General features: G+C 41.2%; 1 protein-coding gene across 9 annotated transcripts in view; it reads left to right on the top strand.

The window, feature by feature from the left end:
• The window catches only part of TCF4 (transcription factor 4), a 237,646-nt gene that overhangs the window by 54,594 nt on the left and 155,522 nt on the right, over nt 1-27,530 (top strand). For 6 of the 9 annotated variants that reach the window (XM_007459676.1, XM_007459680.1, XM_007459681.1 and 3 more), the window contains one exon: nt 4,294-4,358. In XM_007459676.1, the coding sequence (XP_007459738.1) occupies nt 4,294-4,358 (65 nt within the window). Of the gene's footprint in view, nt 1-3,809; nt 4,185-4,293; nt 4,359-5,740; nt 5,904-27,530 lie in introns of those variants that run through there. The other 3 variants (XM_007459672.1, XM_007459674.1, XM_007459675.1) reach the window with 3 other exon arrangements.

The following is a 27,530-nucleotide window of genomic DNA, read 5'->3' as shown; positions in this document are numbered from 1 at the left end:
AAAAAAAATTTTTTTCCCTTATCCTTCGTGGGGCAGCAAGACAAAGAACAATTGAATAAATCAGCAAAAGGATTGGTTTTTAAAAATAATTGGAAGCAGCTTATATTTTCTGTTTAGCTTGAGTTTTTCAAGGGCAACAGAAGAAGCAAGTGACTCCTTTATTGATTGCCCATTGGTGCCATTTTTAATAATCAAATTTAAATATAGGTTTTAACAGCTGATGGGTTCCGTTTGGACAAAACACGTGTTGACTTTCCCGATTGTTTGCTCACTGTAGATGCCGACTTGTTCTAGAGAAGGGGCTGCGTGTTGAGCTCCTTTGTCTCTAGAAGGATTGATTGACAGATGTTGTGTCTGCTCATTTACAGCGTTTTTCTTGCTTAATTTAAAAAATTGTGACATAGTGTTACACGTTCCTTGTATACATCATTTTTGCAGAAGAAAGTTGTTTAGCCAATATGTCGACTTAGTTTATGAAATCCTCTCTTGTAGCTTTCATTCAGCCTTCAGTGCACCCCATTAGGTTAGATTATTAGTTTCATGCACGGCAAATCGTCACCAGCAGCAAAATTTAACATTTGGTCCTTTTAGGTATAAAATGAATCAAATGCTTGACAAGATTTGTTCCTGGTGTATATTTCAGAATCTCCCCCGCCCCTTGGTGGGCATACAACAAATGTTACTAACGGGTACTTTTAGTTTTTAAAATATGGACAACAGTACTCCATGCAGTAAAAGACTTGAGCGATTAATGCTACCCTTATGCCTCTTTTGAGTAGTTTTAGCCATGGGGCTTGGCAGTGCCACCATTGTCTTGGTGCCAAAAAATATCCGCAGCGGCTGTCGCATTCTAGTACTGGAGGGTTGTCTCGAAAATTCTGCAGTGAACGCGCCGGGTTTGTTCATCACTGCTATCTCTTTTAAATATTGGAAAAATAGAATCTTGAGCTCTTTCAAAGCTCCGTTGTGATTGTGGGGACGGGGGGAGGTCGGTGGCGAAGGATGGAGGAAAGAAGCTGTCCGCGCCAGCCAGTGGGTATAAGTGACAAAAATCCATGCCTGACATAGAGTAAACACACATATTTAGGAGCTTTTGTGTTCGCGAGCACAGATAGTTACTTAAGAATCCTACTCAAACATGTTATCAGCGCTCTTGAGAATTTTATTATCTGAAACAAATGTTCCCGGACATTTTAAGCAGAAGACCGACATCAAGACCATAGCTAATTTTTAATGGACAATTTACACAAAAGATGTATAATTTTTTCCCTTGGAAATGAGGTGTCATTGTAAAATGGCTGCTTTTTGTCATTAGGAAATTAGAGGAGTAGATATGATAGGTTTGAGAAGGTGCTTGGGTTTATCCACAGTCCCTGATTATTTTGCTCCCAAACAGAGGTTTGGGCTCTGAGGACAGATTTATAGTTGAATTTGGGAACAAAAAGATGTCATAAAGTTAAAGGCTTACACGATCAGAATGAAATGTGTTCACTCAGGATCTGTGGAGCGATCTATTTGATGGTAAAAGTGGATGCTACGGATGAAATCTTTACAAGGAGCATAATCCTTAAAAAAAAAAAAAAAAAAAAAAAAAAAAAAAAAAAAAAAAAAAAAAAAAAAGGAAAAAAAAAAAGTGCACCTCCCAGCCTCCTGCTGGCTGCGCTGCCTCTTTGGTACCTCACAGACTTCGACAGAGTCCTGGACGGGTGCCCATTGATGTCATGGAAACACTCAAATTACTGAGAATGATTCATGTCTATGCTGGTCTCTTATCCTCCCCCACACAAACAGGAGTAGATTTTTAACCCTGACAACTTGTAATTTGCAGTGGGTTTATTTTTGTATCTGGATAAATATTTTTTAACAAGCAAAATTAAGATTAAGCAGTCTGTATGTGATATGATAGTAAAGAATGCTGGGGCTTTGCAGCCAAGAGTACTTTGGGGACTCTGTGCAACATGAATACATACTCTGATCACCCCTCACTCCCCTCCTCTCCCTTCCTACACCCTGTTCTTTCCAGTCCACCTCTCCCTCTCTTTATTGCCCTCCCTTCCTCTCTTCTCTCTCCCATTTATTCTTATTCATTCTCTCTCTCTCTGTCTCTCTCTCTCTCTCTCCTCTCTCACATCCTTACTATTTGCATGGACCCCTTTTACCTTTAAAAGAATGAAAGGAATAGACCTAACATATATATATATATGAATTGAGACAAATCCTAGTAGGAAAATTCATCTCTCCAGGTCTATGTGCTGGAGTTGAGTTGGGAAATAATGCCAGGTGGTGAAATTCTGTAGGGGATAGCTTCAGTAATTTCTTCTAGAGAAAGACATAGATAGCCTTTCTTCCTTCCAGTTTTTGGAAATTACCAAAACAGGTCACTAGATGTTCAAATTCCTAGGAAGTCCGTCATCTATCTTCTTTCTCTCTGTCTGTTTGTCTGCCTTTCTACTGACCTATCTGCCTTTCTATTTGCTAAACAAGTGAATATTATGTCAAAGTGAATCATGTTGTGGTTGTATGGAAGCTTTGTAGATGCGAGAGCTTCAGGAAGGACGTACATCATTTGATAGCTCATAAAAGGTAGAGTTTTTTTCTGTTATCTGTTAGTAATATTTATAAAGAGAAGTTAAAGACTATAAGTAGCTTACATCTGACTTACACAGAAGAGTAAATATGTCTTTATGACCATTTATACTTCTGAAACAGGCAAATGCATCTATTCTTTAATGCAAAATCCTCATACAGTGAAAGGTATTCTCTTAGACCTCCCAGGACTGACACTGCTTGAGATGGTGTCCTGTTTCATTGGAATTGAAACTGATATGGGCATTGATTTTCTACTTTGCACTGAACACTATACCAGGAGTTGGGCGGGGGGGAGTGTTTTCCCAAGTTTGAGATTCACTGAAGTCAGTGGAAAAGGTAATACTGGGGAAGAGGGTTAATGTTAATGCTGAGGTTTGGCTTTCTTCAAAATCATCTTCCATTTTACATATATAGTGACTTACATACAAGGTATGCCTTTGACCAGATATAAGATTTATCAAAGACACATTCTTTGTGTGGTGTCAGGAAGGCATACTCTAACAGCATTGTCATTGAACTAAAAGATTATAATGAACACTGTTACTTCTAACATTTATCTTAACTTGAGTCGAGGGGGGGGAAACTTGGGCATTGTAAACTTCAAAGGATCCATTCATCCCTTCAAAATACTAGTTTTGAATTTTCCCATTGGAGAAAAGAATAGTATAGTCCTGGGTAAAGAGGACAATGTACCTTAAGCTCTAGTCTTGAAGGAAAACAGTATCATTTAGTCTTGGGTGGGATGGGCTTTGTGTTCTGGGCACGTGGGCGGCACTAGCCCTTTTTAATGTCCTGGTATGGATTGTTTTCTGTGAAGACTCTTTACATGTCGCTAGGTGTATTCTACTGCTTAGATCTCTTATAATGTGGTTTCATTGTCTTCCTTGCTGATTATTAAGGCTCAACATACTTTTAAAAGAAACAAATGAGCAGCCTTGATTTTTACCCTTAGATATGGCCAAATAGCCTCTGAGCCTTTATCTATCTCTGTAGAGCAGTCTACAGATAAAAATTGGCTTGTTAGAATTGACACAAGACATTGACGTTCCATTATCCCTTGTTCTACTGGTAGAATCTGAAGCTGGGTTCAGAGTGGGCAATTTTTCAAAAGCCCTCTTTCCCAAATGTGAATTCCATGATCATCTTTATCATGATGGACTTTACTCCTGGGAAAGGGAGTTTAAATAAAAGAGAGAGAGAGAGAGAGAGAGAGAGAGTCCCAGAATTTTGAATAGTTTCTTTGCTTTATTCACCATCTGGAGAGCCCTGATTGATTAGCTTTGGCCTCACCATTAAGTGTCAATATAATCAATGGGAATGACTAGGTTAGGGTCATTACATAGATAATTTGCCTGCTGTGTAAATAAAAATGAAATTGTTTAAATTTTGTGAGAGAGAAAGAAAGTGAAAATAAGGAATGACAATTTGTTTGTTAGAGAAAGTGGAGGCCATTGGAATGACAGTTTTTGGAAGTGTGGAGCAGTTTGGCTAAGAATAGGAATGAAGGATATTTTTTTTCCAGTTTATCATAGCCAGAGTGAGGAAGTGTTATTCCCTGTCTTGCTTGCATACATTGCCAGTAGTGCCTACTTTACGTATGTAAACATCGGGGAAGAGAAGTGGATGTCTGTTACCTGGAGGAGGTTTTTTTTTTTTTTTAAAGAAAAACACAATTTACACTTTTTTTGTTGTTTCTCTTGGCAGGTAAAACAGAAAGGGGCTCCTACTCATCTTATGGGAGAGAATCAAATTTACAGGGTTGCCACCAGGTAAGTGAGAATCTCGCTTTGGGAAAGGGTTGAGAGAGAATGAACCTGGTAAATCACTTTGTTTTGTAAATTAGATGATGCGTTTTAGACTGTGGCACTAATGCACTGAAAATCTGCCGATGCCTGTCTCTTTTTAAAAAGTAATGAAATAACACAGAGTGTGGAAGTCATAAACACCTCATCGTATCAGAATTGTATTCACTGGCTTGTTGTTATTTTTTTAATCCATCAGCCGGTACCAGTGGCACTGTTTGCAAACCAGCGATCTCGGGTAAAGTGGTTCTATCAAAAGAGTTTATTTGCAATTAAGAACTTAAGAATTTCTTACACTGGAAATGCTTCGTGCAGCCATGTGTCAGATCCTGGGTTCGGGTGGCTACTGCCCTAAATTATAGTTTTCATAGGGGCTGTAGGAAGTTGTGTGAAAACAGGGTTGTATTGAGGGATAAAAATGTCTGTGAAAATATGATTTGTTGTCCCTTTTTGTTTCTGAATTGTTTTTGGCTGGAAGTCAAGGCCAGCAGGCTAACAGCAAAGCCGTCTCAAGGGAAGCATGCGTGAGCTAGAAAAATAAGAGTACTTTAATTAAATAATAAAATGCCAGTGTCATACAAAGGTATAGCATGTGTGTGTGTGTGTGTGTGTGTGTGTGTGTGTGTGTGTGTGTGTGTGTGTGTCTGGGCACATGCACATATATAGAGTGTGTGTGTGTGTGTGTGTGTGTGTGTGTGTGTGTGTGTGTGTGTGTGTGTGTCTGGGCACTCTGCATTTGCATACTTTCAACTCTCCAGAGAAAGCCCAGTTCTAAAAATACTATCCATAGCCAAAAGTGTAAGCTTTGTTTCAAGACAATTGAGTTTTTATAGACGCTTTCTTTTTAATTTCAGTATCGGTACTAATCACATGTTTCAAATCTTATTATTATTATTTTTTTCCTCTAAAGATTTAGACTTTCTTTTTCTAAGGGCATGGGTTTCTTACTTTGGAAAACTCTTGATAGAATTTAATCATCCTCTTTCAGATTCAAAGCTTTCTAGTGTTTTATTATTCACCCAAACAGAAATGTACCTTCTTTTTGTGCTGGGAAGGGAATGCTTGCTCTCCTGAACCCTCTCACCCTCCCGTTTTCTTTAATGATATGGAAAAAAAATCCATTTTGATTTTTTTTTTTAAAACAACCTGTTTCATGGATCCTGGAAAACGTAAGCAAGCAGTTTGAGTCATTAAATAGAGCCTGCTCGAGAAGGTTTCCTTTAGGTATCAGTCAGGGATCACGAAAGGTGGAATTCTGGTGGAGTGGTGGTGTTTTGTTTTGTTTTGTTTTTTCTGGATAGATTTGCATTTTTAAAGTTTACTTCTTTGGCCCAGCCATCCATTCAGTCATATTCGGCATCTGAAAGATTTGTTGTGATGAGGTGAACGGTGCTGGGTTAAGAGCTCCTGCTGCACAAGCTGCAGAGTACAGTTTATGGCAGTTTGTTTGGAAAGAATTCCGCAGGAAAGAAATTTACAGCCATTCCAGCACAACGGAAACATCTTTGGAATGTGAGTGCAAATGTGCGGGGTAGATAGCTCGGCAGCGAGCCTCCTAGCGCCGAGTCTCTGGTGTAAAGCTCTCAATTCCTGCCGAAGAGCCTGTTCCTGTGTATCTGGTTTCTCAGGGTCAAGGCAGAGGCCGTTTGAGTTTTGGGGGAGAAGAAAGTTGACAACATCCTTCCTGTTCGCTGATGGTCATGGCAGAGGTCTCTGTTTTCGACGGGCCTCTTTTTCTGGTCAATGAGAGAATAGGCTTCCTCGCCCCTGTATCCTTTCTTCCTAATAGGAATTGGCGTGATTCCTCCCAGACACAAAGATTTCCTCTGCTGAGTAAGCGCGAGGCCCCTTAACTTGTGAAAGCATCATCCAGACCGCGTGAGTCTGTCAGTGTATGTGCTGGGACACAGACCCTCCCTCGGTTTGTGGGCAACACTTCCCTCGGGTGAGACTGAAGTTAATTTTTTTGGCAGACACAAGGTGAGAAGTGGAAAGGGGCAGAGGGTGGACTAGAGGTGGACGGACTGGCGTGTGATGGCTGAATGTCTGGGCCTGGGGAATGTCTCCTTTTGAGACATTTGTGTCCAGGAAAATTCTGTTGTATACAGGAGTACGGCTGCATCCGCTTTTCTTAAAAAGTCTTCATAATAGAGCCGTGGAGTGTGGAGATTCTTTCATCCTTATTTCTGCTTCATGATTGTGAATCTTGCAAGGACCGACTCTCTCTTTGCTTAGCCTGGGCTCAGCAGTGTCCATAAACGGTGTGATCACTTAAGGAGAAAAGCAAAGAGCACAATTTTGGAAATTCCCTGATTGAGGAAATCGGGGCTGGAGAGGAAAAGGGTATATATTTTGAATTTCTGCTTTCGGTGAAATCTGAGACTAGAACAGACCCTAGTGTATCTCCCAGTGAGTGAGTTTCTCTTGTGCCGAATTGTGTTTTGAATCCCTGTCTCCAACACCAGCTATGCAAACCCAAAAGAAAGGCAGAGTCTCGGTGTCTTGGGCTTCAAGTCTAAATAGCAGATCACAGCTGAACCGATTCCCCACTGTGTGGCAAGGTGAGTGACTTGTGGAGAGGCAGCTTTTTGTTTTCTCGTGTTTACTACTTTATAGAGATGCTGGATGGAAGTCCTTTAGATGCTGTGCCCTGAGGGGCTCCAAAAACTGCTTTATTGTATTATAACAGTGTGTCCTGTGGACTTCCAGGGATGAGCACTGTTACGTATGAACGTGCTTCTTCCAGTTCCAATAGCCTTTTGTTTGGTGCAGAGAAATAGTGATGGTAAGCAACAGGTAGCCAAATGCTGTCCTGGAGAAATAAATTATTATTTTGAAATGTTTGTTGTTTCAGAATGCATCAGGTTAAAAAAAAACATATCCGTCATGTATCTCTTGAGGATGTACCACTAATAGTGATAGACATGGGACTTTTTAAAAGTGGGTGTCTTAGCTGAGAAACAAAAGCTGGCGGGTTCTTTATTAGCAATTAAATTGTTTTCATTGAAAATAGTAATGGGATGATATGAATTCATTAATGCACTTCCATATAAAATTATCAGAAATGAACTCGGTGACTTTTTCAGCCTTTTGAAATTGTATAGAAGATAAACCCATAGAAACCAAAGTGGCCAAACGGACTTTTTTTAGTTCTCACTAAATATGGCAAAACTAATTTAAATCAAATTGGAGTACGGAAATCACACCCAGGCTTGAAATGTTCTTGCCAAATTGCAACCTCAGACTACTTTTTTTTTTTACTGGCAGGGAAAATAAAATTTATAATGGAAAGTCTGACAGAAATGAAAACGAGCGGAAATAAGGTTTTTCTCAGGATCGTCCAATCTTAATACGATAACCAATAGCTAATACCTAATGGGCCTCACTGTGCATGACAAAAGGGAAAAATGTCATTTACTTTTGGCCTCTTTTGCTGCTTTGAATAGGATGTTTGGTGACTGCAAACTTTTTTTGTCTTTCTTAATGTTCCCCGAGATGTACTGTTTTTGAATGAGGTGGTGATGTCAACACAAATGCTTGGTATTAAGGCAGAAGTTTTCCCCTTAAATGGAAGTTGAGTATTGATTATCAGGAAGTGGTTGTCTTTTCTTTCTGGGAGATAGCTCAAGTCTAAAGCAATGGTTTCTTTATTAGTATCTCCTGGGCAAGTGTGTGTGTGTGTGTGTGTGTGTGTGTGTGTGTGTGTGTGTGTGAGTGTGAGTGAGTGATATGTGGAGATCTGGGCCCTATCTGAGACCAATTAAAATCGCATCTTATGAGTTGGGCCTTTGCATTTCTGACAGCTCCCCAAGTGATTCTAATGTGCAGCTAGGTTTGATGATTTCCTAGAATGTTCTATAGGAATCTACTCTATTTAAAGACTTGTGGTCAGTTGCCACTGACCTTGAAAAAGCTTTTAGATTTCTTGCCTTAATTTGATTATTCAAGACATGGGAATATATTGCATATATACTTCATTTAAAAGGCAGTGAAAATTAGTGATATTCTGAAAATCAGTAAGATGCCTCGAAATCTTTGTACAAACCCCCACAACTGAATATCCCAGCCCATATCTTGTTTTCTCTAGTGAAGTCCAAGGCTCTAACCTTATCCACATTCTTTTTCTTTCTCAGCAAGTAATCAAATAGGACTATGCTGATAAAGTTATTTGATGTTGAGATCTTAAAGCTGACGGGATTTAAGAATTAGGCCTAATCTCAGATACCTTTGTTAAATTGCAGAAACTTTGCAGCTGTAGATGACATGTAAAGGTCTTCTCTGTATGTGATTTAGTACGCTCACAAACCAAGTTGTTTTGGATTCTTTGAAATTAAACCTATGTAGTTGGTTCTGAAATGAATTACACATTTAAGAGTGGATTTTTTTCTTTTAGTTCTTTTTATTTTTGATACAAATAGAAGTACAAATTCCTTAATTCTAAAACGTTTGGACTCTTCCAGTGTTTCTTATCTGAAGTCAAAATAGAAAGGATATATGCAGAAAAGCTGTGAAATCCTTTGTCTCTTCTTATGAAAATGGCTATTTAGGTCTTGTGGAAGCAGAATACATCTAGGTTTTTAACTTGGCGTTATGGTTAAATGTTTGTTTATAGTGTGCCGTCATTCATACCTGGTCCTACGTAACCTTCCTTGGAACTTCTTCCATCCATGTATTTGCCTTAGTGCTCTGCTTTGCCTTCATGGTGCTTTTCGAATGTGCCATTATTGATGTTTGTTGAATGCTGGTCTCCTCCCAGAGTCTGTAAACTCCCGGAGGGCAGGGGCCAGGTCAGCTCTGTCTTGCCCTGTATGAATTCTGTACCTGGCAGGGTGAGGATTGTGACCACCTGAGGCTTATTTCCCCAGTATCACTTTTAGGAATCGTTTTGAGAGAGTGAAGGCTGAATAGCAGTGTGTGAGAACCATATAGTGAGCAGCGTTTTCCTGTCTCCGAAAACCAGAAATCGTATCCTCTTAAAGAAAGTCCTTGGGAAGCCCTTCCTTCGAAAGTGCAGTGCAGACCCTGGAATGACATAGAGGTCAGATCCTGGAGAGTCACTCGTCACTGACTTTCTTGGCGTTGAGTACTAGCCTGGTGGCCTCACTGTTCTAGGTCTGAAGGTTCCCAAAGGAGGGAATTGGAGATGTTCTTGGTTTCCTTCTTGTGGGTGCGTTATTGGAACCAAAGATCAGACTCCAGGCCTGTCATTTTTGAATTTGCTGGTGTGGACCGTGGGACAGAATATTTTAAATCACGATGGTGTCAGAAATCACAGGGACCAAATCTGCAGGGTGATGCCATCGGAACTCTGCCCCCAAGCACTGTTTTTCGGTCAGCAGCTCCTTTGTTTTGGGGGCATTGCTGTGGGTATGCCCCTCTCCCGACAGCCACCCAACACACACCAAAGGGGAAAATGGAGCCATTTTTCCACTGTGTTGATTAACAAATATTTTTTGGCCCTCAAGTGAAGTGTTAGGTATAAGGGGGAAGAACAAAGGAAAGGTCTTATATACCCTCCCTTCAGTCCCCACCAGCAGCTTTCTGGACGTTAAGGGGGAGAATCAAGCACTATTTATTTAATTTACAGAATTTTCTTTAATCTTATATAGTATAAAATTTCAAAAACTCAGAAGAGTTGAAAAATACAATACAATGAAGTGCCACTGAAACAGTTGTTAATATTTGTTATATTTGCCTTGGGTGTGTGTATGTTTAAGTATATATATTTTTCAGTGCACCGTTTTTAAGTGGCAGATCAAATAAGATTTCACCCCTAGATTTTTCATCATGTGTCTGAAAATTAAGAACACTCGCCTATTTAACTAAAATACTGTTATCACCCCTAAAGAAATTAACAATAGTTTCCTAATCTAATACCCAATCCAGATGAAAATTTCTTCATTTGTCCCCATGAAGATGTCTTTCATAGCTCCTTTTCCCCCCAGGCATTGAATTTATGCGTTGTATTTTGCTTCTGTGTCTCTTTAGAATTTCTTTTAAACTAGAACAGTTCCTGTAACTTTTAAAAAAGTGATATTTACCTGAGAGAGAGCAGGCCAGTTGTCTTGAAAAATATGTCCCCTACTTGAACTGTTGGATTATTTATTTGTGATGCTGTTTAATTTGTTAATCTATCACTTGTCTTGCCTACAAATTGAAAATTAGCCTTGAAAAGCTGATTCAGACGGAAGTTAAACATTTTGGCCTGAGTATCTCATAGTTAATGCTATGTGCTTCATACTGCGTTTCATCCGGAGGCGTATAATGTCAAGATATGTTGCTATTGGTAACACTGACTTTAACCACTTGGTAGAAGTGGAGACCCCCAGGTTGGTCCATTGTAAAGAAACCTTTTCCCCTTTGTAATTAGCAAAGAATCTTTTTTTCTTTTTTAATATCTTTATTGGAGTATAATTGCTTTACAATGGTGTGTTAGTTTCTGCTTTACAACAAAGTGAATCAGTTATACATATACATATATCCCCGTATCCCCTCCCTCTTGCATCTCCCTCCCTCCCACCTTCCCTATCCCACCCCTCTAGGTGGTCACAAAGCACCGAGCTGATCTCCCTGTGCTATGCGGCTGCTTCCCACTAGCTATCTATTTTACATTTGGTAGTATTTATAAGGTAAGCTGGGACGAAGTGAGCAAACAATCTTTGTGTTTATACTTTAGCACTGGGCATAGATCCCTGTTCCCCAACAATTTTTGACCTGATGGTTTTAGCATGCATTGATGACACTTGCCTGAATCCAGAGGGTTTTGAACTAGTGATTTTTTTTAAACTCCATCATTCCTTCTACATTTAGAGCTGACATTCTTCTTTAAGGAGCTTTATTTCATTGTTCATTTCAGTGCTGTCAATTTCAGTGTTCATACATATACAAGTAAAATGTTAATAATCCTTGTATTAAATATGGTTCCTTACCTGGAAGAGACTGGAAGTATTAAAGCATCCTTCAGATTTCTTAAGGTATAGCTTATGGCTCAGGCTAATGGTCAGAAATGCTTTAATTGCAGGAGGAAAGATGTGATTATAGGCTATGTTTTCTTGTACACAAACTCTAGTATTCTTTTGCTGAAATTTGGAACCTTGTGACAATCTCTGTACCCCCACCTATTAGATTAATCCTTTTATAAGCACCAAGGTTTTTCTCAAATTCTCAGATTGCTCCTCTATATCTTAGTAATTGTTCTTAAAGATCTCGCAAGGTTGCCCATCGGTGGCTGACCGACTGAGTCAGGTGGGTTGCTGTGATGCCCGATGCCCGATAAAGTAGCTCTATCAAGGATCGCTGAGATAGTGGAGCCATACGTCCACTCACAGCCCAGACATGGCTGATGAGTGAATTTCTAAACCTTTGTCTGGGCTCAATGTAGAGGAAGGTGGGGGGCCTAATATTAGGTGCCAGTAAAAACCCCTGGGGTGATTATTTTCTTCATTTAAGAATGAAGAAAATGGGGGCTTCCCTGGTGGCGCAGTGGTTGAGAGTCCGCCTGCCGATGCAGGGGACACAGGTTCGTGCCCCGGTCCGGGAAGATCCCACACGCCGCGGAGCGGCCGGGCCCGTGAGCCATGGCCGCTGAGCCTGCGCGTCCGGAGCCTGTGCTCCGCAACGGGAGAGGCCGCAACAGTGAGAGGCCCGCGTACCGCAAAAAAAAAAAAAAAAAGAATTAAGCAGACCCAAGATCCCATCTTAACTAAGTTTCAGAGCCAGGCTTTGGACTTTAAAATGCCTGGTTTTAAAGCCAGTGCTTTTCCAACTTGGGTTCCCTGAGCCCCGAGCTCATGGTGAGGTTTCTAAACTCAGAGGTAGGTCTGTATGAGAGCCCATCTGGAAAACCACTTTTGGTAGATTCCAGGCCCACTGGAGAATCTGGGTCTAACACATTGCTTAGAATGGAGTAGCTTCTCAGGGTCAGCTGGAACCCGAAACGCGGTTGGGAAGGCAGAGGAGAGGGCAGGCCACACGGTTCCTTACAGCCCAGCCCGTTTTTTTGTTTTTTGTTTTAAATACACCACATGTGCCTATATGAATATTCTGTAACATCTTCAGAATTAGCATGTGCAATTTCATTAAAACCAATGAAGATTTCCTGTGACAAGGCTGGGGTAGAATATGCCAATTCACATTTTAGCAACAGCATGAGCACTTTCTTAAAAATGTATGGATTATATTTGGGCCTTCCTTTTTGTGCAATGCAGGCAGAATATGGTTTGCAATTACACAAATTTGGATTCCTCATAGATCAAATTATTGTTCCCCAAATACAAGAACTACATAGAAGGTTCTTAAGCAATACTTTTAGCAGGCTTTTAAATGTGACCCAATAATTTTTTTGATTATGACATTTAACTCACTTTGTCATATATAAAATGACAAATATGTGTTAGAAGTATAGGCAAGTTTTCTAAACAGTTCAGGACAGGTAACACATAAAAAACCTTTGACATTGCTTTGAGATGATTTAAGAGACACCAAAATCATGGTGTCCTTATATCCTAAATGAAATTTCACCAGAATATTCGGATTAACTTCTCTTTTCTTACGAAAAGTATTGAGGGGTTTTTAATAACCACTAGCAATTAGGACTACAGTTCATCTTTATACTTTTGACATGTAAAGAGAAAAGGGAAAATCAGTTCATGACTAAACAAACAATTGACTTAATTGTTTCTGAGCAACTGAGGTGTACTTGGTAAAATTTAATGCTGAAATATATCTACCCATCCTGTAGAAGTCACTGTAGACTTATAGCTTCTTTCCATAGAAAAGACAGTAGACTCACAATTCAGCATCAGAAGAATGCTGAATTTCACTTTTCAGTATGAAATGGCAGAAACATCTATTCCTCTGTGTGTGATCATACTTGAAATGGTTCCATCATTAGGAAATGTCTCCTGAAACTCTTAAAAGTGAAACCCCAAGTTAAAATAGTGGGAACACTGCAGGTTACCGACAAAACCCCATAATCTTTTTAGAAGTAAATATTTAAGAAAGGAACAGATATTGAGTCTGCTGCTGTGCCTGATAGTGGTAACCTGCTTAGAACTGAAGAACCCCATCCTTTGAAAAATTGTGTGTGTGTGTTCTCAGTGTTTATGTGGATTTCTTTACAGATGCTTTCACTCACAGGTAAACTAAACTGAGCTTCCTAAAGCAAGTACCTTTTATCTTCATTGTGTTATTTATTATCTAACAGAAGTAATTTCTTGGGAGAAGAAAACCGGCACTAATACATAGTTGCATTTGCTTTAGCATTTCTAATACACAAATGTTTTTTCACAGTATGGCACTTATTTTTATCAGACATTTCTTGTACTTAATAAAGGGAGAAGTCAAATTTTGATGGGATAGCATCTTTAGACTAGCACTTCCCTAGATTTTGTTGAATAGAAAATATTATCACAATATATTAACATTCTTATGGTACTTAAGGAAATCTATATATCCCTTCATTCCATTAACCCGTCCCTTCGAAAGACCTCTTCTGGTGAAGGCTTTCTATGACGTTTTAAAAAATACCAAATATATCTTATTTTTAACCCACCTCAAAGTCACGTTTACGTGCATTTGGGATGAGAATTCAGTGATAAGAAAGCAATTAAGGAAGAACATCCCTGAGGTTTTTCAAGCAGTGACCATCCTCCAGAGCTCTAGACATAGGGGTCTCTGTGTCGGGGTTTGCCCGTGCATGCACACAGAATAATCCGAGCTCATTTGTACCACAATAATGAACAGCAGGGCACTGAATCTTTTCAGTTTTATTGGTATTGTATACAGTAAGTTATTAAATTTCATCTCTGTAATACACCTGCAGTAAAATAACAAAACATCACTGCACTTAAGGAACATGTGTGTGGTACAATGCCCTCCCCCATCATTTCACCGCGCCCCCCCAAACAGCTGCTTACAGATTTCAAGATCCATTGTATATATTCCCTTGAGCCCACCTCTAATAATCGAGACACATCTGCCATTGCAGTATTATAGGCATATGTAGTTTTATTGAAAACTATGCCTGTAAAAAATTAAATAACTCCTACCTCAATTAAATTGGCAAGATACCTTTTGCATATTGCAGACCTCCTGAGACCCAGCGAGTTCATTTTCTTCTTATATTACAACTCACTAAATATGTTATTTTTATTTAGCTAAGTAGCTAGCTCTTCTCATACTCTGATGATAAGTTTCCTTCATTTTTTTCTTACTTTTGTTTTCCTTCTCCCTTCATCTTTACATATAAAAAAAAAGTACCACACAAGCTACAGGAAGGAAACATTGAGTCTGACTACCATCAACACGGTATAAATAAAGTCAAAGGGAGAGGATCCTAAAATGTACCTCTAATTCTGAAGTGACTATTAAATAAAAATAAAGGTTACAAAATCGCGATCAAAACCTTAACTCATTTTGTGCTTTAATAGAGACTTTTACAAGCCTCTCTGAGATCCGTTTGATCATCCTAATAGCAGAATAGGAGAAAATATGAAGAGGGAATGAGTTAGTAGGTCATACAAGTCATATATACGTAGATTCCTACTGGGTTAAATCCCTTACCTTAACATGTATATTTTGTTGAAGATTGGGTCAGTAATGATGCCTATAAAATAATTTTTATCCAAACAGAAATAATAGTAAAATATTCACTGAAATAAACTAAGCATAACCTTATTCCCACTTAAGGTATGTAGGGTGTCAATATATATTACATGGTTATATAATAGTGAGTATGAATAGTTATTCATCATGAGTTAATCATGCTACTCTTACAGTGAATATCTAAGAAGAAACGTTTATAAATTTGCTTCATATAATCATGGAAAAATCTAAAGACAACATGCCGACTCTATGAACAGGAAGGAAACTATATACCCTTTTGGGAGAATATGAAGGTTACTCATTACATGGTATCATAGAAAGAATGTTTTGTGCTCTTCAAAAGGACTGTATGTGAAAGGGACAGAGGGAATGAGAGCTGGGTCCCTGACCCAAAGCGAGTTTAGACTCAGAAAATATCCTCTCATGACAGTTGAAAGGTAGATGGTTTCACAGGACGAAGTGAGAGAAAAATGTTACTGATAGTTGCCGTAGAGAAGAGAGAAAATCGGGTAACGTTATTGATCACCAGTCCAGATTAAAAACAGTTGCATGTTTCAATGATGAATTTTCTTTCTTTGATAAGAATATTGCTTAAAACCAGTGATTATTTGGTTCCATTGGGGGCTGCCTGGACCTACGAGATTTTGTTCAGTCTGTGATCAACTAGGATATTTTCTGCACCTCTTATGTTTCACAGGATTCAAAGCCTAGTGTGGGCACAAGCCTGAATCCTAGAGTCTTAGGGTCATTGCTTACAATTAAGTTCTAAAACCCCAAGAGAATCAGAATTCAAGATCTTAGAAGTATTTCAACTTTATAAGTTTTTTTAGCAGAAAAATGTATTATAAATTCTAAACAAACTTTTCACACACAACTCATGCACAAGTTGGAGAATACAACTTAACTCAGGCTATACCACTCCTTTGAAGTCCCCATCAACTCAACTTTTTCTTCCTTGGATGTGATTCACTCCTGTGGAAAGATCTATTACCAGTACTTTTGAACTGTGAAGTCTGTGTTTGTCACTCTGAGCTCTGCAATTCGGAACTGTCATGTGTAGAGTGACTGGTACGACATAACATCAGCGGTGGTAAAAGATTTGCTATGGACAGTGACATGTGACAAAGAAGAATGTCAACAGCTGCTACTACTGACTTTGTCCCTCAAGGAGTCTTTCTGCATCTCTGCCATTTAACTGTCTCAGCCAAGGAGTCGCTAATATGGACCACTTTCTCTCAGTCCCACTCCCACTTAGCTACCAAGTAAGATTTGCTTGAATATGTTTTCAGAGTGCAAATTCTGGGTGCCATTTTGTCAATGGAAAGAATATTTAAGTTTGGTGTTTCGTGTGTCGGGAAAGGGATTATCCTTTGCTTTATTTCTAGGAGAACTTCTGCTCTATTCCCTCTGGCAGAAAACACATCCACCCTATCATTCCTGGACTCCAGACTGTCTCCGTTTCCTACTTCATTACAAAGCAGATTTTCATTTCACCGTATACCCTAGGTAACCCTACTGCCCCCTCAAATTTCATAGTATGCCTGCAGAACTACTCACAGAACCAAGATTGGAGGCTCCTTTGTCCCCTATGTCCCCGTCCACTATGTCCCCTTAGTTACCTGGCGCAAATCATTTGATCAGGGCTCTAGATACTTACACGTATTGTTCTAGAAATAGAATGCAGACATCCTAGGTCAGCTCTGTAGAACCTCAGTGAGCAAGTGGAACATACCAGAACATTCAACAATACTATATTCCACCACAGCTTCAGCTGGGTGTTTAATAAATATTTATCGGGAAATAGCACCCCACCCCCACCCCCAAGGTCATGATATCACTGTCTTGGGAGAGGGCTTGAGCTAATAATAGCGTAGTCACCTAATCTGAGGCGCTAACTCATAACTTTTCACATTGACGTTCTCACATCTATTCGGATATATTTTTCAAGGGGCTAGAGTAAAATCTGGCAGTTACCGATGAGATAATTCACCTCAGGTATTGTGCTTTTGACCTTGAATTTTATTGATTGAACTTCCTCTCAGGATTAGTCTTTCCATCTGTGTCTGTTGGCTTGGTGACTGTCCCCCAGCCACCGTCCTAGGTTATCCTGTCTCCCCCACCCCATAAGCCCTCAGTTTTCAGATTTGGTCCATTCTGCTTCCTATAGCGATAGACCCACTCCGTCCCCCGCATCCCCGTCACCACTGTTGCTGTCCCCACCCCTCCAACTTCCCTCCACCTCCACCTTCCCACTCTCACAAGGATGCTGGAGTGATTGTCTCCAAAAATGCCCAGTGCTGTTATGCCCTTGCTTAGCATCCCTCCATGGCTTTGGGGACCCAGCCTTAGCGTCTTGAATGGGATTTACAGAGCCTGGCCCCTGCCTCGGCCTTCGGCCTTGGCCTTCACACTCACCACTCACATCTCGTGTTCCACCCGTACTGAGCTGCCCGCGCTGCCCTTGAGGGCTCTTTCACGGTCCTCCCTGTCTTTACAAGGGCCCTTCCATTGGCCTGGAATATCTTCACCCTGCCTCTCATTCTCCTCTCCTTATATTCCTTTACCGGATAACTCACACTCTGTGTCCAGGATCCAGCTCACGCATTGTTATATCCAGGCCAGAAGGAGGTGGCCCTCCTCTGTGCTCGGGTAGCCTCTGACGCACTGTGCTCTTCCAAGCGTTGTCACGCTCTCTACGGGCAGAGAGGGCCCAGGACTAGGCCTGTACTCTCTCCCGAATGCCTCATAGGGGACACTCTGTTTGCTTGAGAGTCAGTGGATGGATGAGTAAGCGAATAAATGAACCAACAACAATAACAAGTTATATAACTTGTGACCCCCGTGGGGTAGGAACTCTTTTTAATCCCCATTTTATTGATAATGAAACAGAGACTCAGAGCGATTTTGTCACTATTAATAGTAAGTGGCAGAGGTGGGACTAGGGGACAAAGTCCTTTGGCTCCAGATTTATCATTTTCTCTATTGCTTCTTTATCTCTGGATAAAGTTGGTGAAGCTTTTTGTGATCGCCGGTAGCCCACAGGGTCTTCTCATAGATGGTTCTAGCTCTCGTCTCACTGTTAACTTAGGTATCATCCAGCTTCCTGCACTGAGACCTCTTTCTGTCAGTAGGGAAGACTGCGTTTCTAAAGAGGATATGATGACCTCCACAATCTATATATCAAGAGCATTGTCCTTCGAGGGCCGAGAAAGAATATTTTGAATGTCTCCCATAAGGAACTACAAATTGCATACAGTGTGGTGCGTATTTCCTCATTGTCTGTTACCTGTCAGTGGTAGTACCTCTCTACTCCACTGCTGAAAGGACCATGGTCCACCTGATAATGGAAAGGCTTTGAAGCTCAGGGGTGAATGTAATACCAACTGTGTTTCTGTCACTCAGGTTTCATCCTCCTTTACTGTCCCTGGTCCATCTTGCTTGGCAGAGGGTGGGTAGGAAAAGGGAAGAAGTGGATGAGTTGAGTAGATAATGGTTTGCTTCTCCCTGTTTCCTGCACAGGATTCTTTTCCTCATAACCTTGAGGTAGGACACGGGAAAAAAATGATGATAATGAGTTTTATGTCTGTGTATAATTTTGAAATCTTTAGGATGGATTGTTACGGTAAGAAAGGACCTAAATGTCACCTGGTGCCCAATGCTGCTTAGTAGCAAATGGGAAACTAAGGCTCAGAGATGTTAAGAGACTTGTCAGCATCGCACAGCAGACTTCATTCATGTGGACCCACACAAAACAGTTAAAATTCCAGTCTCAGGTAACACTGAAATTTTACTTGATGTCTTTGTAGCCTCTTTCTTCCAAAGGCCACGGGGCCACCCTAGACTACGAAGTGATAGCCAGAAGTAGTTGGAAATACATCCTGAAGAAATTTCTAGACCAGTGTCCCTTTGTTCCGCTACCACTGAATCGCACTGTCGTGGAGCCAGAGGATGTTGTTTGCTTGTAAATACTGAGTTTTTGAAATGTCACTGTAACGCTGGAAAAACGTTGTCTCAGAAGGTTACCAAAGTGACAGAATCCCGACATTGTAAATACGAGCCAACACAAGTACTCATAAATGACAGGAATGAAATATACTTGACCAAATCCATAATAATCACTGATAACACTGTTTACCCTCAGTGACCAGGAGCTGTGAACTTGGATAAAAAGCACATGTGAGCAGATATCATTCATGTGTCTGAGCCTCTAGCCATTCCAGAATATTTTGATGGAAAAGACCCCTAAATATGTAAAAGCTTTGCAATAACTAAGAAGCAAGTGTGCAGGATAGGGTGTCAGGCAGCCCTAATGGAACTGGAGAGAGAGGACTGATGAGATGGCCCTTGTTCTGGTCAGACCAAACTGTGAGCCTGGCCGAGCGGGAAGGTCAACACTCTTATTTTCAATACCTGTGATTCCTAGAAGGTCCATTTGCCACAAACAAGAACTTAACGCACGTGCCATGTTCTTGAGAGAAAGAAGATGTGGAATGAACTTACAGATGAAAAGCCTCAGAGCAACACAGGCAGGATTCCATGAAAGTCTGAACTAGGCTTGCACTTGAGCAGGACAGTTAGGTGGTCCAACTCCCTCCAGTCCTAATTTCTCTAGAGCCCGGGCTTTTTCTTTTTCTTCATCTTCTTTTTTTAAAAATATTTATTCATTCATTCATTCATTTGGTTGTGCTGGGTCGTTGTGGCACGCGGGATCTTCATTACCACGTGCAGGATCTTTAGTTGTGGCACGCAGGATCTTCGTTGCCACGTGCAGGATCTTTAGTTGCGATATGTGGAATCTAGTTCCCTGACCAGGGATTGAGTCCGGGCCCCCTGCATTGGGAGTGTGGAGTCTTAGCCACTGGACCACTAGGGAAGTCCTCCGGGCTTTTTTTTAATAATAACTTCCTCCTTTGGGGAAATGATTGCTTTCTTCCCTCTTCTGTTCTGACATTAAAATGGTGCCTGGATGTCAAAGGCTCCAAGAAGAGATGCCTGAGGTGGCAAGCCAGCGTTCCCTTAGCCTCTGTGATGTGGCTACTCTTGCTGTTCCAAGCACCCCTTTGGTCCCCATCTCCCCAGGGGACAGTGGAGACTGCATGACAGTGGGCTGGACCCTCCCAGTATTCCAACTGGTAAAAGAGAGCTCCAGCTGGTGAAAGAGATAGGGGAGTGACGTGGCCCCAGGGGCTGCTCCCATCACTGCTCTGAGCTGTGTACAGGGAATAACTGGGTTTGCCCTGAATGACCTCCTTGGTTTTCATATGTATGCAAAATACTTTTTCTTTTTCCTTGACGTACTGCGGCATTGTTTGATTCTTTTTTCAGAGTAAGCATCGCTGTCTTAACTAAAAATAAAAGGCCGAATTCGATATTAGAAATACTCAGTGCTGATGAAATTTGGGGAAAACTACAATACTATATATCGCAAACTGACATTTGACCCAGAAATTATAGTGGTTCTGCTTCTTGAATTCTTATGCTTAGCAAAGATTTCGTAAGGGGGAAAAAGCTTTCTATCGGAAGGTGCCCATTTTGGTATTAGCTGGAACAGTGGTGAAGAGTTTGTAGTGATCTGAGAGTCCAAGGCTGTATGATGTTGGTGCATTTTGGTGTCCATGGGTAGAGTCTATGTGGATAATAATACAGCTTTCAAACAGCATGGGCAGAGGAGGGACCAGAGTGTCCCAAGCCCTTAGAAACTTACTGGCTGACTAGCATCCTGGTGACATGGCCATTCACCCTGCCATGGGGGTTCCCTGGGTGGGGACCCAGTGTGCTTCTTGAGCTACCTGGCAGCTGGCAGGAGGCAGGGCCTGCTGTCCTGGTTTGACTGATAAGCTGTAGGTGTTGGTGTTGGAGAGACGGTGGCCAGTCTCAGGCTCTGTCCTAGAACTGTTGCTTGTTGTTCACGATTGCAGGTGCAGGTTGAGTAGCTTCTCACACTTCCTCTCAAAGAAAGACAGCTTTGTCTTCCAGGGATGAGCAAGAAGACAGTGGCCCTGCGGACATTCTGCAACAGGGTCACCCTGTGCTGATGGTCTTACTGCCTTTTCTGTCCGGGCTTTGGCAACTGTAGGTACCTCCAAGGTTCTCGGAGCTGGAGCAGAGCTGGAAAAGCCTTGAATTTGGACTTTTTCTCGGACTCTCAAAAGACGAAGGACACTCATCCCCCGTATCTACTCTTCCCACTTCTCTTCACTCTTTCATGATCTTTTAAAAAGGATTTTACAAAAACCCTGAGGGGTTTTATTTTCGGCGTGGCAGGTGGATTGGACTCTTGGTTGGGGGATCTGAGGAAGAAGAGTCAGATGAAAGTGGTCAGAACACAGGGTGGCTGTGGAAGGTCTCTGCTACCTGAAGGTCCCCTTCAGTGAGGTTGCAGTTTGTTAATTCGTCTTGATCTAAAGTAGACTTCTGCTGTTTCAGCTTCCAGACTGCAGGTGGGCAGCCACAAATTCGACTCTGAATCCACTTTGCCTGTCTCCCCTTGTTTTGCTTCCTGATTCGCTGCTTCCAACCAGCTGTTCTTCTAGAAACCAAAGAGAAGTAAAAGAGCAGGGAGGAGAGAGAGGGAGATTGGTATTTTTACTATCAATGGGTAAAAATATCTGTCAGGCTCATAAGGTAGCTCCTTAGTGAAGTTAGCATTTGTTTATTAGTTTAGAGGGAATATCTTTGAGCTAAAGAGTTATAGCTAATTAAGAAAATCAGTGGAAGATTTGAGGAACTCACATTTCCTCTCTCCAGATCCCCTGAGTTTCTCGCTTCAGCTCTACTTCCCAATTCATTCCACCCTACCCCCACTCCTAATATTTATTTATTTATTTAAAATTTTTTAAAAAAATAAATGTATTTATTTTTGGCTGCGTTGGGTCTTCGTTGCGGTGCGCGGGCTTCTCATTGTGGTGGCTTCTCTTGTTGCGGAGCACGGGCTCTAGGTGCGCGGGGTTTCAGTAGTTGTGGCATGCGGGCTTCAGTAGCTGTGGCTCGTGGGCTCTAGAGCGCAGGCTCAGTAGTTGTGGCGCACGGGCTTAGTTGCTCTGCAGCATGTGGGATCTTCCCGGACCAGGGCTCAAACCCGTGTCCCCTGCATTGGCAGGCAGATTCTTAACCACTGTGCCACCAGGGAAGTCCCCTAATATTTAAATATTTGGTAAATCTCAGAATTTTAGCCTCCTCTACCAGGATCTAGTCCCAAATTGCTCCCTGGTGGCTAGAGGGACAAAAGACAAGATGGAGAATGGGGAAGAGGTGGGGCGGATCATTTTGCCTCTGGTCTAATACATATGTCTGGTTACCTATAATGTGTATCGCTATGTCAGTATCAGTGTGAACCAGCTCTGAATAGGTTAGTCTGTCACTTTGTTTTCTTTTGGGTCATTTCGCTGCAGGGATTTCTTTTCCTATTCTTGTTTATCAGTTTCCTTTGGTCTGATTTTTTTTTTTTTGCGGTACGCGGGCCTCTCACTGTTGTGGCCTCTCGCGTTGCGGAGCACAGGCTCCGGACGCGCAGGCTCAGCGGCCATGGCTCATGGGCCCAGCCGCTCCGCGGCATGTGGGATCCTCCTGGACCGGGGCACGAACCCGCGTCCCCTGCATCGGCAGGCGGACTCTCAACCACTGCACCACCAGGGAAGCCCTGATTTTTGTTTTTACGCATATTGTATTGAGGCTTTCTCACAGACCTCATCACACCAGGGTGGGCGAGTGAGAGAGACACATACACGTGGAGACTGAGAACAGGGCAGCTGAAGACTGTACATGCTGTCGCCTCATGGGCTGATGTGAGTAGTGCTGGGAAGGGCTGTGATTTTATAGGCAAGCTGATTAGCCAAGCGCTTGTCACCTCCGCTGCCGCTCATTGTCCGGCCAAGTGTGAGTGTGCCATCTCATCGACAGCTGTCTGTGTCAGAGGGCCATCTTGTGTTCTTTTCATTTTGACTGAACACAGCAGAGATATGTGCAGAGTTCTCTGCAGCTCTGACAGGGGTGCCCTGCCTGCCAGCCCTCAGACACAGGAAGCAGCATAACTGAAGAGCTCAGAAAAGAACATTAACCGATTGGCCATCTGGGTTTGGGATACTTTGGCCAAAAGGAAGTCTCTTTTTGAGGATACTACCTGGCCATCTAAAGTTGAGGAAAACATGAGATCCAATGTCTTGATGAACTGAGCTGGTATAGTGTAAAATGTCTTGGTAGTTTTTGGCCCATGGGGTTTCAGTTGATCTGGGTTTATGTGATAGGATGAAAAACTCATTTTCAGGGTACACCCAGTGTTTCATGGTTGGGTTAGGCAGAAGCAGAAGCATATCTTAATCCTAGGTTCACAGCAATAGCGTCTTCTTTGAAGGTCATAATGGGACATTTGGCTTGTGTAGCAACAGTAACGCTTGGGACATAAGTGGTTTGGGATGAGGTGGTGCTCTTGTTCTTTTCCTGCCAAACCTGACACTGCCCTGTCTGGGGCCGATTGCAGAATCTCCCTGAGATCATAACCACGCTCTTTCATGGAATGTAGCCAACTTTACAGACATATGGATTGCCTGTCTAGGGCATTTCCTATAAAACTTAGAGATACTGAGCTGGACTTTCGGGATGCGGGAAGAGTTTAAGTTATTATACACATTTCAGCACAGGAGTTATACTGTTTAATTCTTTGCTTTGTCACAGTGTCTTCCCATGAAGCTGTATTTATTTGGAGCATCTATTAGGGCTGGTACTACATGCAGGGCTTGGTTTGGACTGAGTCACACCAGGAATGCTTCCTACATTTGGGAGTGATTTAGTGGTATCTTAAGTTTAACAAGAGGAAAATATTTCATCGCACTCATTAAAAAAAAATTATTGAGAAAGGGACAGCGTGAGGGAATATTGAATACATTGCTTTACAGAGTTCTTCTCATTCATTATTTGCAACTAAACCAACCTTTGTCACTGAACCTGGGTGAGAAGGAATATCTAAGAAACCTTGAGTAATTTGTTTCAGACTCTCTCTGTCCCATTTGAAGGACACTGTTAGAGAACTCTTAGTAAGGTACTAAGGTACTCTTAGTAACTTGGTTGGAGGAAATTCAGAGAAGTAGACAAAAAAGACTCCTTTTCTAAGTTGTCCTTTGTAAACTGAGGTAGGAATAATCGAGCAGAATGTTTCGAATCTAGCAGCGTACAGACTGGAGGTCATTCAGCATTTTTTAAGGCTCAGTTTCTACCTCTTGAAAATGAAGTCTTGGCCCAGGTAGTTGATGAGACACCTTCTAGCTCCCCATGTCTGTGACTGTCAGAATAGGGAATGAGGCGGGAGAGTACGTGCTGGTAGTCTTCAGACATTTCAGAAACGTTTGACACATTCCCCAAACTGCATGGATAAGGCAGCAGCTCTTTGCCCTTGAAAAGAATAAGAAATACGGAAAGTATTCAAGAGCCACATATTTCGCCTGCATTAAGTGTTTTCTCCCTAGTTTCTGTTTAGTATAAATGATAAGTAATCTGCCTTTAAAAAAGTTTAATGAGTATGACGCGGGTGCAGAGAGAGGGTTGAGTCAAATGGGACTCATGACCTACCTGCATCGTTATGATTCCTCTTGGAGGATGGTTTTGTCCAAGGTGTTGGGCGTGCTGGGTCAAAGCCTTATGATGCAACAGTCAATTGTTTCTAAGACACCTTTTTCACATTTTAACATCTCAGAAATTTATGGCATGCCAATTTAATTGGTGACTTTTCTTTTTCTTTCTGGGTGATTAATAGATAATGATGTTTCTTACATTCAATGGCATGTTTGATGAAATACAATTCTAAGAGAAACAAACATTTTTTTTAAACTAAAAAAGGCTAAGTGACTTCTTTACTTCATTGCTGACTAATGCTGTGAATGTCCTTTTTAATCACTTTGAAGAATCCAGATTGCCTTAGGAAGGCAATGCATGGACAAAGTTTACCCTCCTAGAACTCTGCACTTACTGCACATTTGAGGAAGCAGGAAACACATTCTAATAGTCCTCATGTAGAAGGAATATTCTGAAACTAAGCTAGCAACTTCCACTCCTTGGCTGTTATCACATTTTTTTCCCAGAAATTTCTAGAATTTTCTTTCTAGAATCATTGTAGTTATATTGAGTCAGAGATGCCAGATATCTTGTTCAAAGGAAGGTAAAGTGTCTTTGTCAATTTCCAAGCTGAAACTATGAGTCAAAGTTGACAGTAAATCACTTAGACTTTATTTTTTATTCACTTGCTTTTAGAGTTTGTTGATACTCTAGAGATCATCTAATCCAACTCCTCATTTCACTAATGAGTAAATGAAGGTAAATCACTTTGTCCAAGGTTTCGTCAGATAGAACCTGGTTAGCCTGATGCTCATTTGTGGCATTCTTGCCGCTAAGATCCCTACAGTGTAAGAAAAATGGGACCGGCTACAAAACGTATTATGTACATCTTTTGTTTGTGTTTTTGAGTGTTACACTTGTACTTATCTGGGTGAATATACTTGGGTTCCTTTGGTTTGTGTCTCGGAACACTGCATTTGTTTCTCTGCCTGCTACACATTTAAATTCATAGGTCATTTCACAAGGGACAGAAGCCACACTTGTAATATACGACTGAATATATACCACCCTTTATGTTATAGTAACATCAGTCGATCATTTCTTAGTGAACCCTGTGATGGTTGGGAAAGCCAAAGCAGTAGGCTCGGGGGCTGCAAGTTTAGCGTAAAAATTGTCCGGTGCAAGCTGATGTTACAGTGACTTACAGAGGCCTGGGCCTGGTTTTGTTATTTCTCCAACCTGTTTGTTTTCACCTTTGAAATAATCTGGATTTAGTTTTTCCTTAAAAACAGAACCAAAAATCTTTAAGGTCTTTAAATGGGAACCCAATTGGAATACATTTCATGTGAATGTCATACATATTCATGTATTAAATATTGATGTAAATGACATTTTTAAATTTAATAATGATTTCCCAAGACACTTCACCCTATTTGCTTTGAAACTGATGTGATGAGAAGAGAGTCAAAACTTAATGATTTATTTTTAGTCAATTAGCGGACGATTTAAAAAAATAGAGATATATTTTGTTTCAAATCCCTCATTGAAAGAGATGTCTAAAGTAATATAATGCTAACTTTTTTTTTTTTTTTTTTTGTGGTACGCGGGCCCCTCTCACTGTTATGGCCTCTCCCGTTGCGGAGCACACGCTCTGTTCGCGCAGGCTCAGCGGCCATGGCTCACGGGCCCAGCCGCTCTGCGGCATGTGGGATCTTCCCGGACCGGGGCACGAACCCGTGTCCCCTGCATCAGCAGGCGGACTCTCAACTACTGCACCACCAGGGAAGCCCAATGCTAACATTTTTAATTTTAAAAATTCTTTCACATTTTTAATTTTATTTTTTCCAGCTTTATTGATGTATAATTGACAAATAAAATTGTATATATTTAAAGTGCACAGCGTGATGATTTGTTAAACATATACATTGCGAAATATTTATCGCAACCAAGTTAATTAACCAGCCATCATCTCACAGAGTTACCTTTCTGTGGTGAGAGTGCTTAAGATCTATTCTTAGCAAACTTCATTTTAAAAAATTTGTATTTTATATTGGAGTATAGTTGATTTACAATGTTGTGTTAGTTTCAGGTGTACAGCAGAGTGATTCACTTATACATATACGTGTATCTATTCTTTTTAGATTCTTTTCCCATATAAGTTATAACAAATTTCACGTATACAATACAGTATTATTAACTGTGGTCACCATTCTGTACATTAGATTCTCAGGACTTATTCATCTTATAACTGCAAGCTTGTACCCTTTGACCAACACCTCCCAATTTCACCTGTGCCCTCAGCCCATCAACAACTACTATTCTGTTCCTGTTTCTATGAATTCAGGTTTTGTTTTTTAAGATTTTGTATATGATTGATACCATACACTGTTTGTCTTTCTTCGTCTGGCTTATTTCACTTAGCGTAATGGCTTCCATATTCATCCATGTTGTCACAAATGGCTGGATTTCCTCCGTTTTTTGGCTGAATAATATTCCATTCTAGATGTATGCTACATTTTCTTTACTCATTCATCTGTTGATGGATGCTTAGGGTGTCTTGGCTTTTGTAAACAATGCTGCTATGAACATCGAAGTACAGATATCTCTTTGAGGTACTGATTTTATTTCCTTTGAATCTCTACCCAGAAGTGGCTTTGCTGGATCATATGGTAATTCTATTTTTAATTTGTTGAGGAACCTTCATACTGCTTTCCATAGTGGCTGCACCAATTTGTATTCCCACCAACAGTGCATGAGGGTTCACTTTTCTCCATATCTTTTCCAACATTTGTTATCTCCTGTCTTCTTTATAATAGCCATCCTAGCAGGTGGGAGGTGATATCTCATTGTGATTTTTTTTTTTTTTGCGCCATACGTGGGCCTCTCACTGTTGTGGCCTCTCCCGTTGCGGAGCACAGGCTCCGGACGTGCAGGCTCAGCGGCCATGGCTCACGGGCCCAGCCGCTCCGCGGCATGTGGGATCTTCCCGGA

The sequence above is a fragment of the Lipotes vexillifer genome, unplaced genomic scaffold (genome assembly GCF_000442215.2).
Source record: "Lipotes vexillifer unplaced genomic scaffold, Lipotes_vexillifer_v1.1 scaffold1670, whole genome shotgun sequence".
Taxonomy (NCBI): Eukaryota; Metazoa; Chordata; class Mammalia; order Artiodactyla; family Lipotidae; genus Lipotes; species Lipotes vexillifer.
The sequence above is the reverse complement of the archived record's forward strand: the minus strand, read 5'-3'. Positions and strand labels throughout refer to the sequence as shown.